At 46.7% G+C, this 17,800-nt stretch overlaps 2 protein-coding genes across 3 annotated transcripts in view; one reads left to right on the plus strand and one right to left on the minus strand.

Annotated features, from left to right (window-relative positions):
• The first annotated feature begins 572 nt into the window (after nt 1-572).
• TGS1 (trimethylguanosine synthase 1) overlaps nt 573-17,800 on the plus strand; it is a 45,000-nt gene continuing 27,772 nt past the window's right edge. Inside the window, exons 1-7 of one of the 2 annotated variants that reach the window (XM_024107435.3) lie at nt 573-855; nt 7,894-7,958; nt 9,565-9,743; nt 12,506-13,373; nt 15,524-15,644; nt 16,395-16,481; nt 17,341-17,515. In XM_024107435.3, the coding sequence (XP_023963203.2) occupies nt 755-855; nt 7,894-7,958; nt 9,565-9,743; nt 12,506-13,373; nt 15,524-15,644; nt 16,395-16,481; nt 17,341-17,515 (1,596 nt within the window). In that variant the 5' untranslated portion in view covers nt 573-754. The remainder of the gene's footprint in view (nt 856-7,893; nt 7,959-9,564; nt 9,744-12,505; nt 13,374-15,523; nt 15,645-16,394; nt 16,482-17,340; nt 17,516-17,800) is intronic. The other variant, XM_065585562.1, reaches the window with a different exon arrangement.
• LOC135981060 (myb/SANT-like DNA-binding domain-containing protein 2) lies at nt 1,115-5,958 on the minus strand. Its single transcript, XM_065582377.1, has 3 exons — nt 5,313-5,958; nt 4,521-4,710; nt 1,115-1,148 (listed from the first exon to the last, which is right to left on the minus strand). The coding sequence occupies exons 1-3, from the start codon at nt 5,848-5,850 to the stop codon at nt 1,115-1,117; spliced, it is 762 nt and encodes a 253-aa protein (XP_065438449.1). The 5' UTR covers nt 5,851-5,958.

Consider the following 17,800-nt stretch of genomic DNA (forward strand, 5'->3'; position numbering starts at 1 on the left):
AAGATAAAATACCTATAACAAATGCAGAAATCACCAAGAGAGACCAACGTGTACTCAAACGGCACAAAGAAGAACAGAAACAATGTGTTTGAAATATACTGTATACAAAAGGGACAAACAGGCCAGAGACCTCTGCCCACTTAAGAGGACTCCGGTACTAGAACAGCACCTTATCTCAGGAGAGGAAATCACTATTGTAGGGACTTGAGAAGCCACGTTCAACAGTGTTCAGATAATAGAAGAACTTGTTGCTAACAGAAGAGCCTGGTAGCAATTGCCGCGCGGGAGCGAGTCTGGCAGGAAAGCAGCGCGCTGTAGGGACAATTTCCGAGGAGTGGAAGGCGGCCACCAGCTTCATCTCCTAGTGCCCGGGGGGCCGGGACACGGACTCTGCCCCAAGGGCCAGCAGGGCGCCCCGCGCTGCACATAACGCGGGAAGTGCCGGTAACGAAAGGCTCAGCCGGGCATTTTCCCAGCCGACGCCAGGGAGCCCAAGCGCGGCTCCCCCGTCGGCCCTGAGTCACGAAGAACACGCTCCTGCGGCTCCGCCCGGACCCCATTGGGTGCGACTCCCGACCCCGCTGAGGCCGCTTCCGGCGGAAGGAACGCGGCGCCATTGCGTGCGCAGCGCCCCCCGCTTCAAGCTCGGGCTTTCCCGCGGCCGCCGCCAGACTTGCACAGCAGCGCGTGCCTGGAGCCCTGGGGAGCGGCGCGTGACAGCTGCGCCCCGCCTTTCCCGTTGGCCGCGTGCGGGATGCCGTACGAGCCGCGGAGCCGCCTAGTGGCGGAGTTGCTGCTGCAGGCGGACGAGGGAGCTGGCAGCATCCTGTGCCTCTGTTCCCGGGCCTTTGTGGAGTGAGTACGGGCCCTTCCCCGGGGGGGCTCAGCTCTCTGGGCGGGCCTGGTAACTAGCGCTAATGCAGGGCCTGCCTCTTTCCAGGGGGTGGGTCTCTCCCTGTGCACTGGGAGGACCGGAGCGTCACCTCTCTAGTGGGTGTCACCAGAAATGTCAGGTCAGCAGGGGAGATACCTGTGTGCTCCACAGCAGGGCTGGGCATTGGACCGGTCCAAAAATAATTGGTCAATGAATTGACCAAATATTGGTCCAATATTTTCAGAGTGTCAAAATGATAAAATGTTTAAAATTGCTGTCATATTAGAACAGTAACAAAAAAGAGCAAGTATCAAAGGGGTAGCCGTGTTAGTCTGGAGCTGTAAAAAGCAACAGAGAGTCCTGTGGCACCTTTAAGACATACCATGTATGTAAATAGAAGAACAGGAGTACTTGTGGCACCTTAGAGACTGACAAATTTATTAGAGCATAAGCTTTCGTGGACTACAGCCCACTTCTTCGGATGCATATAGCAATATGCATCCGAAGAAGTGGGCTGTAGTCCATATGCATCCGAAGAAGTGGGCTGTAGTCCACGAAAGCTTATGCTCTAATAAATTTGTTAGTCTCTAAGGGTATGTCTACACTACGAAATTAGTTCGAATTTATAGAAGTCGGTTTTATTGAAACCGGTTGTATACAGCCGATTGTGTGTGTCCCCACATAAAATGCTCTAGGTGCTCTAGTCGGCGGACCGCGTCCACAGTACGAGGCTAGCGTCGACTTCCGGAGCATTGCACTATGGGTAGCTATCCCACAGTTCCCGCAGTCTCCGCCGCCCCTTGGGATTCTGGGTTGAGATCCCAATGCCCGGATGATGCAAAACAGTGTCGCGGACGGTTCTGGGTACATGTCGTCAGGCCCCTCCCTCCCCCGTCACAGCAACGGCAGACAATAGATTCGCGCCTTTTTACCTGGGTTACCTGTGCAGACAACATGGAGCCCGCTCAGCTCAGCTGAGCTCACCGTCACCATATGTCCTCTGGGTGCCGGCAGACGTGGGACTGCATTGCTACACAGCAGCAGCTGCTAACTGCCTTTTGGCGGTAGACGGGGTAGCATGAGTGATAGCCGTGGGGCTGGCAGCCGTAGGGCTGCATTGCACCAGCCCCTTGCCAGGAGATGGTATATTGTGACTGGTATCCATCATCGTCGTACTGGAGTGGCTGTCAATCATGGCCACCTAGGCAGACATGCTACTGTTTCGACGATGATGGCTACCAGTCGTAATATACTATTATCTGCCAATTGCCCAGTATTGTCTGCTAAGCACCCAGAAGAGGCCGAGGGCGATGCTGGGTGCTGGCGGATGTGGGGCTGGCAGACGTGGGGCTGCATTGCTACACAGCAGCAGCCCCTTGCCTTTTGGCAGACGATGGTATATTATGACTGGTAACCGTCGTCATCATACTGGAGAGGCTATCACTCATGCTGCACCGTCAGCTGCCAGCTTAAGATGTAAAAAATAGATTTGTTCTGTATTCATTTGCTTCCCCTTCCTCCGTGAAATCAACGGCCTGCTAAGCCCAGGGTTTTCAGTTTAATTTTTGGGGGGACCATTCTGTGTGACAGTTGTTTGTGTTTCTCCCTGATGCACAGCCACCTTTCTTGATTTTAATTCCCTGTTCCTGTACCTGTACGCCATGTCGTCACTCGGCCCTCCCTCCCTCCCGCCCTCCCTCCTTCTCCTGGTCCATCAGATACTAGTTTCACGCCTTTTTTCTGACCAGCCAGGCGCCATAGCTAGCACTGGGATCATGGAGCCCGCTCAGATCACCGCGGCAATTATGAGCACTATGAACACCACGCGCATTGTCCTGGAGTATATGCAGAGCCAGGACATGCCAAGGCGAAACCCGGACCACCCGAGGAGGCGATTGCAGCGCGGCGACGAGAGTGATGAGGAAATTGACATGGACATAGACCTCTCACAAGGCACAGGCCCCAGCAATGTGGAAATCATGGTGTCACTGGGGCAGGTTCATGCTGTGGAACGCCGATTCTGGGCCCGGGAAACAAGCACAGACTGGTGGGATCGCATCGTGCTGCAGGTATGGGACGATTCCCAGTGGCTGCGAAACTTTCGCATGCGTAAGGGCACTTTCATGGAACTTTGTGACTTGCTTTCCCCTGCCCTGAAACGTCAGGATACCAAGATGAGAGCAGCCCTCACAGTTGAGGAGCGAGTGGCGATAGCCCTGTGGAAGCTTGCAACGCCAGACAGCTACCGGTCAGTCGGGAATCAATTTGGAGTGGGCAAATCTACGGTGGGGGCTGCTGTGATCCAATTTGCCAGGGCAATGAAAGACCTGGTGATAGCAAGGGTAGTGACTCTGGGCAACGTGCAGTCAATAGTGGATGGTTTTGCTGAAATGGGATTCCCAAACTGTGGCGAGGCCATAGACGGAACCCATATCCCTATCTTGTCACCGGAGCACCAAGCCACCGACTACGTAAACCGCAAGGGGTACTTTTCAATGCTGCTGCAAGCCCTGGTGGATCACAAGGGACGTTTCACCAACATCAACGTGGGATGGCCGGGAAAGGTACATGATGCTCGCGTCTTCAGGAACTCTGCTCTGTTTCGAAAGCTGGAGGAAGGGACTTTCTTCCCGGACCAGAAAGTGACCGTTGGGGATGTTGAAATGCCTATCGTGATCCTTGGGGACCCAGCCTACCCCTTAATGCCATGGCTCATGAAGCCGTACACAGGCAGCCTGGACAGGAGTCAGGACCTGTTCAACTACAGGCTGAGCAAGTGCCGAATGGTGGTAGAATGTGCATTTGGACGTTTAAAAGCGCGCTGGCGCAGCTTACTGACTCGCTCAGACCTCAGCGAAAAGAATATCCCCATTGTTATTGCTGCTTGCTGTGCGCTCCACAATATCTGTGAGAGTAAGGGGGAGACCTTTATGGCCGGGTGGGAGGTTGAGGCAACTCGCCTGGCCGCTGATTACGCGCAGCCAGACACCAGGGCGGTTAGAGGAGCACAGCAGGGCGCGGTGCGCATCAGAGCGGCTTTGAAAACGAGTTTTGTGACTGGCCAGGCTACTGTGTGAAACTTCTGTTTGTTTCTCCTTGATGAACCCTCCAAACCCCCCCCCCCCCGACCCGGTTCACTCTACTGCCCTGTAAACCAACCACCCCACCCCACCCTCCCCTCCCCAATTCGAGCACCGCTTGCAGAGGCAATAAAGTCATTGTTTTTTCACATTCATGCATTCTTTATTAGTTCCTCACAGAAGTAGGGGGATAATTGCCAAGGTAGCCTGGGATGGGTGGGGGAGGAGGGATGGAAAAGGACACACTGCATTTTAAAACTTTAACTCTTATTGAAGGCCAGCCTTCTGATGCTTGGGCGATCATCTGGGGTGGAGTGACTGGGTGGACGGAGGCCCCCCCACCGTGTTCTTGGGCGTCTTGGTGAGGAGGCTATGGAACTTGGGGAGGAGGGCTGTTGGTTACACAGGGGCTGTAGCGGCGGTCTCTGCTCCTGCTGCCTTTCCTGCAGTTCAACCATACACTCAAGCATATCAGTTTGATGCTCCAGCAGACGGAGCATTGACTCTTGCCGTCTGTCTGCAAGCTGACGCCACCTATCGTCTTCAGCCCGCTCTGTTCATCCTGCGATTCAGCCCGCCACCTCTCCTCTCGTTCATATTGGGCTTTTCTCATCTCCGACATTGACTGCCTCCACGCATTCTGCTGTGCTCTATCAGCGTGGGAGGACATCTGCAGCTCCGTGAACATATCGTCCCTCGTCTTACATTTTCTCTTTCTAATGTTCACGAGCCTCTGCGAAGGAGAAACATTTGCAGCTGGTGGAGGAGAAGGGAGAGGTGGTTAAAAAAGACACATTTTAGAGAACAATGGGTACACTCTTTCATTACAAGGTCGCATATTTCGGCTTGCAGGCAGCCATGGTAGGCCACAGTGTTTTGGCTTTTTTAACCTTCTTAACATGCGGGAAAGGTTGCAAACAGCAGCGCATTTCCCATATCAAGGATGAATTGGGTTGTCCATTTAAAATGGGTTTTCAATGTAAAAGGAGGGGCTGCGGTTTCCCGGTTAACATGCGGCACAAACACAAGTAAACTCCCCCCCCCCCCACACACACACACACGATTCTCTGGGATGATCACTTCACCCCTCCCCCCACCGCGTGGTTAACAGCGGGGAACATTTCTGTTCAGAAGAGCAGGAACGGGCGCCTCTGAATGTCCCCTTAATAAAATCACCTCATTTCAACCAGGAGAGCTTTCTGGAGATGTCCCTGGAGGATTTCCACTCCATCCCCATACACGTTAACAGACTTTTCCAGTAGATGTACTGGCCGCGATTGCCAGGGCAAATTAATCATTAAACACGCTTGCTTTTTTTTTTTTGTAATGTTTACAAATATTTACAAAGTTACACTCACCAGAGGTCTCCTGTGTGCCCTGAGGGTCTTGGGTGAGTTCGGGGGTTACTGGTTCCAGGTCCAGGGTCACAAACATATCCTGGCTGTTGGGGAAACCGGTTTCTCCGCTTCCTTGCTGCTGTGAGCTACCTACAGTACCTCCATCATCATCTTCCTCGTTCCCCGAACCGTCTTCCCTGTGTGTTTCTCCAGTGAGAGAGTCATAGCACACGGTTGGGGTAGTGGTGGCTGCACCCCCTAGGATCGCATGCAGCTCCGCGTAGTAGCGGCAAGTTTGTGGCTCTGCCCCGGACCTTCCGTTTGCTTCTCTGGCTTTGTGGTAAGCTTGCCGTAGCTCCTTAATTTTCACGCGGCACTGCTGTGTGTCCCTGTTATGGCCTCGGTCCTTCATGGCCTTGGAGATCTTTTCTAATACTTTTCCATTTCTTTTACTGCTACGGAGTTCAGCTATCACTGCTTCATCTCCCCATATGGCGAGCAGATCTCGTACCTCCCGTTCGGTCCATGCTGGAGCTCTTTTGCGATCCTGGGACTCCATCACGGTTACCTGTGCTGATGAGCTCTGCGTGGTCACCTGTGCTCTCCACGCTGAGCAAACAGGAAATGAAATTCAAACATTCGCGGGTCTTTTCCTGTCTATCTGGTCAGTGCATCTGAGTTGAGAGTGCTGTCCAGAGCGGTCACAATGAAGCACTGTGGGATAGCTCCCGGAGGCCAATAACGTCGAATTCCGTCCACACTACCCCAATTCCGACCCGCAAAGGCCGGTTTTATCGCTAATCCCCTCGTCGGAGGTGGTGTAAAGAAACCGGTTTAAAGGACCCTTTAAGTCAAAAGAAAGGGCTTCGTTGTGTGGACGTGTCCAGGCTTAATTTGGTTTAACGCTGCTAAAGTCGACCTAAACCCGTAGTGTAGACCAGGCCTAAGGTGCCACAAGTACTCCTGTTCTTCTTTTTGCGGATACAGACTAACACGGCTGCTACTCTGAAACCTGTCATGTATGTAAATGTTCATTTTCATTATCTGATGCCCCCAGCAGACGGTTGATTTTTCTTTTTTGGTGGTTCGACTTCTCTAGTTTCTGCATTGGAGTGTTGCTCTTTTAAGACATCTGAAAGCATGCTCCACATCTTGTCCCGCTCAGATTTTGGAAGACACTTCAGATTCTTAAACCTTGGGTCGAATGCTGTAGTTATCTTTAGAAAGCTCACGTTGGTACCGTCTTTGCATTTTGTGAAATCTGCAGTGAAAGTATTCTTAAAATGAACAACATGTGCTGGGTCATCATCAGAGACTGCTGTAACAGGAAATATATGGCAGAACGCGGGTGAAACAGAGCAGGGGATATACAATTCTCCCCCAAAGCAGTCAGTCACAAATTTAATTAACACTTATTTTTTAATGAGCATCATCAGCAAGGAAGCATGTCCTCTGGAATGGTGGCTGAAACATGAAGGGATATATGAATGTTTAGCATATCTGGCACGTAAATACCTTGCAATGTTGGCTACAAAAGCGCCATGCAAGTTCCTGTTCTCACTTTCTGGTGACATTGCAAATAAGAAGAGGGAAGCATTATCTCCTGTAAATGTAAACAAACTTGTTTGTCTTAGCGATTGGCTGAACAAGAAGTAGGATTGAGTGGACTTGTAGGCTCTGAAGTTTTACATTATTTTGTTTTTGAATGCAGTTATGTAACAAAAAAAATCTACATTTGTAAATTGCACTTTCACGACAAAGAGATTGCACTACAGCACTTGTATGAAGTGAATTGAAAAATACTATTTCTTTTATCATTTTTACAGTGAAAATATTTGTGAGCAAAATAATATACACTTTGATTTCAATTACAACACAGAATATAATATATATGAAAATGTAGAAAAACATGCAAAATATTTAATAAATTTCAATTGATATTCTGTTGTTTAACAGTGCAATTAAAACTGGGATTAATCGCGATTAATTTTTTTTAGTTAATTGCATGAGTTAACTGCAATTAATCGACAGCCCTAATTAAGACATTTATGTAGGCTTGCTAACAGACACCATCATGCAATCAAAAGTGTAGTCTGCCACCTACATCAGGGCATTTGTGCTGGAAGATCTGACAATATTTGACTGGTCAAATAGTAGACAGTCAAGTGACTGATCAGTTGACCATCTTGCCTAGCCTACTGTAAAATGTGAGCAAGACAGGATGATGCTAGCAATGAGCTTGGCATTTTGTTAGGGGCAGCATTGGGGGTAACAAAGCATATTCCACTCAGCACCCTCTCAGAAGAAATCGGAGCACTTGGGCCCTGATACTGCCATGAATGACCATTGATCTTGCAAGGGGCACCCCGTGAACAGTTCATTGCGGAATTGGGGCATTAGATTTTCCCTCTATCTAGCAGGTGGAGGAGGCCCTTATTTCGCAGCCAGTCTTTACAGCTTCTTCTTGTTCTTACTGAATTTTTCTGTGATTCGTCAGTGATGTTGCCTTTTCATGGTTCTTGTGTTGTTTTTCTGTTTCTTTGTATGCCCTTGATGATGATGATGTGTTTTAATGTTTGGGGTTTTTTCATTTGTTTTATAGGGATCGAAAATTATACAAATTAGGACTAAAGGGGTTTTATGGTAAAGAAGACTATGACAGTACAGGTAAAGTATGCTTGATAATTAAAGACACCAAGGTTCATTTTAGTTCAAGTGGCTAAATTAATTACTAATTATGTAGTAAATATGTGCTTTGTGGTAATATGTGTAATTATGAAAACAAGTGATTACATTAGTTATTCAGGGTGCGGTAGTGCTGTATAGTTGCTAACCCATAATCATACACTCATTTCTCATACATTTCTCAATGCTTTTGCTAAGAGGACCTGCCCTGCATAAGGATAACATAATTATAAGTGTACATTGTGTTCTGGCAACTGTAACTTCCTCTGCTCTGATTGGCTACCATCCTTAGCACTCCCCATCAAGATGCCTATGTGAACATGATTCCCTTCACATCTGATTTCCTCCTTACTATCCTGTCACTCCTACCCGGCCCAGATATTAAATATTTTGTAAAGGAAAAGCTCTACTTAGAGAGGAGGCTAAACTTTCCACATACATTGAGAAAGGACAACAAAGTGGAGATTGAAAGAACTTGGAGTTGTCAGAGTGGTGGGGGTCAGAAACGGAGGCAATCATATTTGTTTTAGGTATATGGATGAATTCTGGGGCCAGTCACCAACCAAAGCATAGAGGTGAAAGGAGAGAGAGCACATTTTAGTAGATGAACTTGAAGATGATCCTTGTTATCTGCATAATAAATATATTCTGGGCTAAGAAACTATGATTTTTTTAAAATGCTTAAGAATCAATTTTCTCTACAGAATTACAAATATCTGCGTTTAGCCAGCCTCATTAATATGCAGTGTCTATTTTGGCAATGATTTTTGTAGCGCTAAACAAATTTGTAATTATGTCAATTTTTTTTTTAAATGTAAAGACTGAGAGAAAAGCAAATGGTGACTTGATAGCTGTCTGTATCCTTTTTGAGAAGATTTAGTGACATTCTTGGCACGCCATGTTGTGTAAAATTGTATGATCTTTGTTACTCCATTTATGCTACATTTGTAAAGTTGCTGACTATTTCCATGGTTTAACGATATACCAAAAGAAGTCCTGTGAAACGTTTACTTTCTGTACTCTCTCCCTTGCTTTTAGATTTTTGGCCAGATACTATCAGGCAGCATGTGTTTTATAAATATTTAAACAGCTGGGACTTGATTTTCACACTGGGTCTTCATGTTGTAGGCACAAAATTGTGCCTGTAGCGAATTGCACCCACAATTCTGTGTCCCCACTCCATTCACGCTTTTTCCTGGGAATTTATTTTTAGTGCAGTTCATTGCAGGGGCAAAAATTGTGCAGGCAAAAACCAAGCCCTTATTCTGTTATAATTAATTGAAATAATGACATCGTTCAAAAGTTCAGAATTCATGAGTGTATTTCTTGGCTGCTGTGTTTAAAAAAAGTCAGCAAAACTAGTCACTTCAGATGAGTGGGAGATAATTGGTTTTGCCGCAATGATCAACTAACGCAAGAGATGGAGAAGGCTGTGCGTACTAAGCTTTCAAATGTTGTTATGGAATGTAACAGGGGAAAGAAACTTGCGGTGCAGATCTCCTGATTCTCCATCAGAAAGATATAGAGCAGAGCTGGGTAGGATTGAAACCAATTTATGAAATTGTAAATTAATATAACTTGTTTATAGGAGAGGAGCAAACAGAGGAAGAGAAGGAGGGGAATCATCATCCCAATGTGGCAAAAAATTCAAACAACAATCATTCTTTGGTCCTGGAAGAGGATGAACTGGACTCAGAGGCTGAACTCATGAGAAGTATGGGGTTACCACTTCAGTTCGGAGGACTGTCAGCTCACAAGGAATTTGTGGTAAACCCCAGTTTACTGTGCTTTTTATGCGTCTGTATTTCCAGACTCTGGACTATGAAAGTAAATTGAACTCTGTGTGATGTGGGTCTCTCTGTATTTGCGAGAAGGAGCTGGTCCACAGAGCAAGTTGTAGGACTAGAAACTGATTAATTTCTTGAATGAACCAGTTTGTGAATAAACTGATCAAAAGACAATATTAAAAACAGTGGTACACAAACTATGGGACAAAGAAATTGAATGGGAAATGAATACACACTACTTTTAATTTATAGAACACCGGTAAGAGTGGTGCTTTACAAAGTGTATGTTAAAATAAAGAATGGTATGAGGGCTGTGAAGGAAGTAACATCAGTGAAAGACTGGTATTCGTTCTCTGGAACCAACTTCTTGATGGTCCAGCTTTTGCCTCTGAAGTGACCACACACAATCTGAAGAGCAGGTTTGAGTTTAAGTAACTTTCATGTTTGACTTTTTTCAGATTCATAATAGGAAAGTTTTGTTCTAAAATATAGGTACTTCCAAAGATATTTGTACAGATAACAACCCCATTAGGTAACTCTGGATGTCTTTTATCCAGCAGGTGTTAAGAAAAAATGAGTAAGGTTTGCAAAACTTGGATCACAGCATTTCAGTTCTAGCTGAACTTTGACAGCAACTGAAAATGGGTTTCCAATTTAACAACTTGAACACCGCTTGTTCTTTTGACAGTCTCAGCCATTGATGCAAATGAACTTTGAAGCTCCTTTCCTCAGCACTATAAAGCTGAGTGAAGCTGACTGTGATTCAGAAATAAGTTTGGGGATGTACTTCTGTGCAGGATAAGGTTTTTTTTTTTTGTAGCTGTTGGCCCTAGTAAGTTGTACTCAGTGTAAAAGAGGATTATTCTCTTTCCATCTTACTGCCAAATTGTGACAAGGTGGTAGCTCACCCCAGCGGTGCCTCCTCCTGGTCGTCTTGCCTTTGTTAGGTGCGCGGACTTGCGTTGCTCCCAACGTACGGTGTCCTCTTCTGGAACACTGTCCTCCGACAGTGTCTCTTTGTCCATTCACACCCCCTTCCGGGGCGGGGGGGTTAATCAACAGCCCCACACCTTCAACCTGATCCTTGCAGTCCCGGATCTGGCGTGGTTCCAGCCGGCCGCTCCCTGCGGCCTAGGGCTGTGCGTAGGGCACCACAGCACACAAAAGGGAAGAAGGGGGTGGGGGGACTCAGGCCCGCCCACTACTCTGAGTCCCGGTCCAGAGGCCCTCTGGCGACAGTCTCGCTGTCCTCCTTCTCCTTCCTCCTCCGACTACTCCTCTGGACCGCTTCCCCAACGGCCCTTCTCTGTGTTAGGCCTCCTCCTTCCAGGCCTGCCGCCTGGCAGGCTATGGAGAAGGGCCTTCTCCCACTCTCTTAAGCCGGCCTTCACTGCGCTGTCCGTGGTGCTGGCCTCCCAGCTCTGGAGACAGACCTTCCCCTCTGAAGGCCTAGGACAGACTGACTGCTCTCACTCGGAGCGGCCTTTTATATGGCTAAGCCGGGCCCTGATTGGCTGGCCCCAATCTGCCCTCTGATTGGCTCCCAGTAAGCCCTTCTCTGATTGGCTGCGCATCTACGCAGGCGCCTGGGCCTGCCGCAGCCCACCCTCTCTAGGCGTGGGGCAGCCGCCCCACCACACAAATTAATAATTTCATGGATTTAGCCAAAGATCCACTGTCAGGCACTAGTGAAACAATTTCTTGATCTCTGTCGATGGCTTTTAAAAATGACTACAGGCCAAATTCACTGCTTATGTAAACAAGCATTCCTGCGCCAAAGTGAATGGAGTTTCATTTTTTTATACCAATGATGAGTTTAATACTAAGTTGACCATCTTATTACTTTTTTCCTCCTATTAGTTGTTTCCCTGTCTCTTCTCCTTCACCATTGGATAGTTTTGTCAGGTTTACCTTGTATCTTGGGCAGCAAATGGAAGGGTTATTTGCTGTGGCAGAAGTTCATTTCTTTCCCTGCTCCCCTCCAAAAGCTTCCTTAGTATCTTCTACCAGTGATCTCATGAGTAAGGCTACGATTTTGTCATGGATATTTTTAATAAAAGTAATGGACAGGTCATGGGCAATAAACATGGAAGCCATGACCTGTCCCTGACTTTCACTAAAAATAGCTATGACAAAATGGGGAGGGAGGAGGGTCCAGCACCCTACCCCACTGAATGCAGGGGCGGGGAGCAGTGGCTCCCTGCCTAGTGGCTGGGAGCTGGGGACGGGGGTGGGGGGGAATCCTCTGTTACCCTGCAGGGCTGGGAGCTCAGGGATCCCCTCACTGCCTATGGTGACTGGGAGCTCTGGGGGTCCTCCACCGCCCGCTGGAGCTGGGGAGTTCCAGGGGTCCCCTGTGGTGGCTGGGGCACTCTGGGGGGGAGCCCTACTGCCTGCCGGGGCTGGGATGCTCTGGGGTGTCCCCCTGCCCTGCAGGGCTGGGAGTTGAGGGGGAGGCCGCCACCCATGGCAGCTGGGAGCTGCGGAGAGTCCCCCACTGCCGCAGTGTCACAGAGGTTGCGGAAAGTCACAGAATCTGTGACTTCCGCGACCTCCATGACATACTCGTAGCTTTACTCATGAGGAAAAAATACTTGCATTAGCCTTCTGAGTAATGAGAGGAGGGCAGAAGCAGGAATGTCTCTGAAGACCGAACAAGGAGGAAAGAATAAATTCTCCCTTGTGAGTTACTTGGTTCTGGGCATTTTTTAAAAACACATTTTATTTCTCTTTGATTTTTAGGCATCAGAAAATTCCAGAAAGAGAAATAAGATAGTGAAGAAGAAAAAGAAGAAAAAGTTGCAGCAAAAGCACTTGAATGAGATCATGCGGGAAACCTGGGAAGAAGATTGTGAAGACCATAACCAGTCTTTTTCAGATGATCCAGCTTTACATACAGAACAAACTGAGGGAAAAAAAACATGCCCGCTTCCGAATGAGGACAACTGTGAAAATAGAGATTGCCCTATTAATGATGCTTTACCCAGTGAGATGAAAGAGAAATGGGAAAAATATTGGAGTGAGTATGGAGAAGGTCTTCTGTGGCAAAGTTGGCTGGAGAAGCAGATGGAAGTAGAATTGTCTGAGAATGTACCTACCTCTGAGCCTTGGAACTCTCCTGACACCAAGGAAAAGTGGAAGCAGCATTATAGCGAACTATACTGGTATTACTGGGAACAATTTCAGTACTGGGCAAGTCAAGGATGGACTGTTGACAGCCCACATGATGATGGCACAGAAATCAACGCGTTTAAACTCGAAACAGATCCTCCAGGAGAAGTAGACTGTGTTAGTACAGATGCTGTATCTCATCAAGTGCTGGACTCACAACTTTCTTCTTATCCTCCCTCCAACATCAGTTGTAAAGAAAACCCTAGTTCATGTGATGAGCACCATAATGAAATCCTCTCTGGGCTTAGTAACATAAATCTGGATCTGGAGGAAGCGGAGGAGAGCAAATTAGCCCTAACAATAATTTATGACAGCCATCAAAATCTGAGTTCAACTAGTAGTACAAGGCAGTGTCCTTGTGTTTCCAGCCAGAAGGAATCAGGCAATGGAGGAACCAGGAAAAGTGCATCTTCTGAAAATAAAAGCGCAAACCAGTCAGGTCCGTATAGGATTAGCTAATATTGATTCTGGTAATATTTCTCCAGATGGATTTATATAACACAAGAACTGACCTTAGCCCTGTCTCTGTTACTCAGTTTAACCCTGGGAATTGAGTATTTTGTAGAATGATTAACAACTAAGGGTACGTCTTCACTTACCGGAGGGTCCGGCGGCAGGCAATCCATGTTCTGGGATTGATCCCGGAAGTGCTCGCAATCGGCACCGGTACTCCAGCTCGCCGAGAGGAGTACGCGGCATCGACGGGGGAGCCTTCCTGCCGCGTCTGGACCCGCGGTAAGTTCGGACTAAGGTACTTCGAATTCAGCTACGTTATTAACGTAGCTGAATTTGCGTACCTTAGTCCGAAGTGGGGACTTAGTGGGGACCGGGCCTAAATTTTATTTTCTTATGTCTAATTAACTCAAGCCTCATCTCTCTCCTCTTAGACCTTATTATTGAACATATTCTTTGGATAAAAGTGTTTTTAATGGAATATCTCTTTTTTTATAAATCTCTGGATGTACTAGAGAAGTGGTGGGATAACAGTATTAGTGCTTCATCATTTTAAGTTTTTCTGCTGTGCAGCTGCTATACTATTTATATACAGGAAAAGCGATATTATCTGGCACTTTACAAACCAGAAAGCTCTATAAACTGGCATTTCGGGAGGGGTTGTGGGGTGTGGGCTCTGGGAGGGAGTTTGGGTGCAGGAGGGGTTTTGGGGTGTTGGATTTGGGAACTCCCACCCTCTTAATTAACTGGATTTTTTGACTTAATGGCACCCCTCATTTCCCCAACATGCCGGATAACAAAGCTTTTACTGTAAAAACACAGACCAATTGGCTTCCTCCTAGTATATATCTCACTCAGTAGGTTGGAGTAAATAGAACAGAAATAGATGTTTTAATAAATCTGGCCTGTGAAAGATCAATTTTGAAGGAAAGTCCTTATAACCATACAATCCTTTCTTCACTCCATCTTCTCATGTCTGCCCCAAAATACTGTACCTGAACATCTGTTTTTGTTTGATTCAATGTATGTAATATCACAAGGCATCCATTTGCTTACTGCACTATAAACTATTAGGTATGAACAAATCAAGTTGGTGGTACTATATAAGCCAGATGGGCAAACTACGGCCCGCGGGCCACATCCGGCCCATCAAACCATTTAATCTGATCCTCAGCTCCTGCCAGGGAGCGGGGTTGGGGGCTTACCCCGCTCCGCGTGGCTCCCAGAAAGCAGCCGGCATGACCCCCCCCAGGCTCCTACGTAGTACACGGATCCCAGCCAATGGGAACTGCAAGGGCGGTGCCTGCGGTTAAGGCAGCACACAGAACCGCCTAGCTGTGCTTCGGAGCCGGAGGGCGGGACATGCTTACAGGAGCTGCTTGCCTTGTGCCTGCCTGCGCTCCCCAGAGGCAGCCCGTATAACCCTTTTGTACTGCTCTGTGGTTTCTTCTGCTTAAGAGGAGGGGTGGAATATGCAAGACCAGCAGAGGCTGAGGTGTTAGGAGGTTGATGCAGAAACCTGTAGTAGCCACTGCTGAGGACTGTAGATAGCGGACAGATTTTCCCCCTTCTCCTGGCAGCTTCACAGAAACACCAGAGGCAGGAGGTTGGAGCCAACTCTCAGCAGCCTCCCCCATCCCTCCTTTCCTTCTTTATCCCCTCTATTCTCCTTAAATTGCTGCCCCTAGCCCTGGGACTGCCAGTGAGTTGTTTGAGTGCTGCTGTGAGTTCTTTAGCCAATGTCACTGCCAGGACCGGCTCCAGGCACCAGCCTACCAAGCATGTGCTTGGGACGGCACACGGAGGGGGGCGGCGCTCACCCGGGGAGAGCGGAGCCACAACGGGCTCGCCGCCCTCCCCAGCGCTCCGGCCGGCCAGGGAGAGCGGGGTCGCAGCCGGGCTCTCCACCCTCCTCCCGGCGCTCTGGCCGGTCGGGGAGAGTGGAGCCGCGGGGGGCTCGCCGCCCTCCCCGTGGCGCTCCGGCCGGCTGGGGAGAGCGGGGCCGCGGCCGGGCTCTCCTCCCGGCGCTCCGGTCGGCCGGGGAGAGCGGGGCCCCAGCCAGGTTCTCCACCCTCCTCCCGGCGCTCCGTTTTTATGCCTCTTTAGATTTACAGTGCCATTTTTATGCCTCTTTAGAGTTACAGGAGCCATCTAGACCAAATTCAAATGACAAAAGAGGATCATACAACAGTGATAAGAAAGAAGACGAAGAAGAGGATGAGCCACCTGAATATAAACATGCCAAACTCAAGAGGAGGCAAGTAATAAATTAGTTTTTTCTATTTCTAAAATCCGTTTCTGTGTGTTCCTGTGTATTAGAATGGCTCCTAGCACAACGGGGCCCTGATCCTAATTGGATCAATTGGCTATTCCTGCAACGCAAATAATAATAATTGGCTTTCCTGCCTCCTTATCTTCCCATCTGACAGCATGGAGCTTCTATGTTGGTTGGAGGTCTCTCTTTCTTTATTCCAAGGAAAGAATTTAGAGCCCTGACTTCCAAACTCTATGGGAGGTATATACACACTTATGTCACCAGATTGTTAAATTAGATGGGATGCACCTTCTGTTGAGAATGGACTTGTTTATTTGTAATTGGCATAAAAACCTGCTTTTTTTATTTTTGGGGATGGTAAGAGAAGGAATGGGAACAGTATTAAGTAGTTACTAGTTTAGGTGGTATTGCTAATGTGTTAATATCGTTCCAGTAGCATAAGAACAAGAAGTGCTTATGCCTTGAGATAGAAAAAGCCTATTGTCTCCATTCATATGGACAGATTGCCCTTGTCTAGCTTGTGACTTGGAGGATATAAATATTTACTGATGTGTATATTAAAACTTCATTAATACTTGGGTTTCTTCATGATGTAGCCTTTAAAACCCAGAAGATAAGAGTACAGGCTGTGGAGTCTGCTAGTGTTAATGGGAATTTTCCTCTCTTACTAGGAACTGTAATAAAAATGGTAACTTTTTACAGAAAGTAACTGGTATCTGGGTTTCTTTATAGCCATGAACTGGATGCAGATGAAAATCCTGTTGCAGATCCTGAGGAAACCTGTTCTCTTCTGGGATTCAAGCATGGTACAGGACAAAAGTAATGACTTATAAGCAAATTCAGTGTTCCTCCCTCCCTCTCCCCCCGCCCTCCGAAAATTAGCTCCTTTTATGCACTAGCTTCCCCATAACTATTATTTTCAAGTGTACCAGCAATCTCTGTTCCTTTTGACTATTAAGTTATTTGAAGGTTATTTTGAAAATTAGTGTTTGTGCTTAATAAAACTGTAGGTTTATCTTTGGGTGATTGTAGAGGTGGAAAGGAGGGATGCAAAGTGTTAAAGGTGAATTAGAGAATAATAAAAGTGCTTTGAAGTGAAGGTAACAAATAACAAAGGTTTAACTTAGATGGCATCCTAAAGTATAACTCATGTTTTGTTAAAATGCATGTGGTTTTATAGATATCTCGGTTTTGTGAAATTATGAATTAGTCTCTTAAATTCTCTGCTCCTGAGGGCTCTTATTGTTAATCAGCTTTTAAAAGTTTAGTGTCTAGTTAGGAGCCAGATAGGAACTTATTGTGCCTTCATTATATTAGGACAAAGCCACTGTCCTGTTAATGCAGATGTTGACAGTGTTTTATTTCATCATGAAAACAGTTTCCATTGGCTCATGGCATGGTCTACAAACTTGCGGAGGAGGATGTTTTAGTTTGGCTCCATCCAGTATGGAGTCCATTTTACTTGTAAGATAAGGTGTCATTAACACACATTGTGTAATATGCAAATATTTTAATTTTATGGGGAGAGCTGGATAGTTAAATTTGTATTTAGGCTGAAAAGTGTAATTTTAAGATAATGTTTGGCCTGTTAACCCTGACAGTCTCTCTCTAACATTTCATAACAGTTGAATCCCACATATTTAAACTTCTGTTCTTAATCAATAATTTTTGATTGCAGATATGGGGGAATTTCAAACTTTAGCTGCAGAAAGGTCCAGTATTTGGAGAAAAATGCAAAGCTCAAATCCCAGTTCTTGGACATGCGCAAACCAGTCAAGAGCAAAAACAAACACATCTTCTTCACAGAAGAGTCAGAAATGTTGTCTTGCCAAAAAAGTACAACTTTGAGTAAGGTATAAGTATTTCTTATAAGTTTATTTATTAGCACTGGTATAGCAAAGCACCCTAACCACAGTACCATAGATGTATCCGTGTTTGTTCTGATAACTATTATTGAACTGTGAAAACGGGAATGTTTAGGTCAGTAAAGATCAAATGAATGCACATTATTAAGCATCAACCTGGGTCTCTTTATTGCTTACACATCTTTCTTTAGTAAAAAGCACTCTAATCAGGAAGCATATCAAAACAGTGAAAGACTCTTCATGAGTTGTTTTGAAGAATGTCATCTTAACAGC

Source organism: Chrysemys picta, chromosome 2 (assembly GCF_011386835.1).
Source record: "Chrysemys picta bellii isolate R12L10 chromosome 2, ASM1138683v2, whole genome shotgun sequence".
Classification (NCBI taxonomy): domain Eukaryota; kingdom Metazoa; phylum Chordata; order Testudines; family Emydidae; genus Chrysemys; species Chrysemys picta.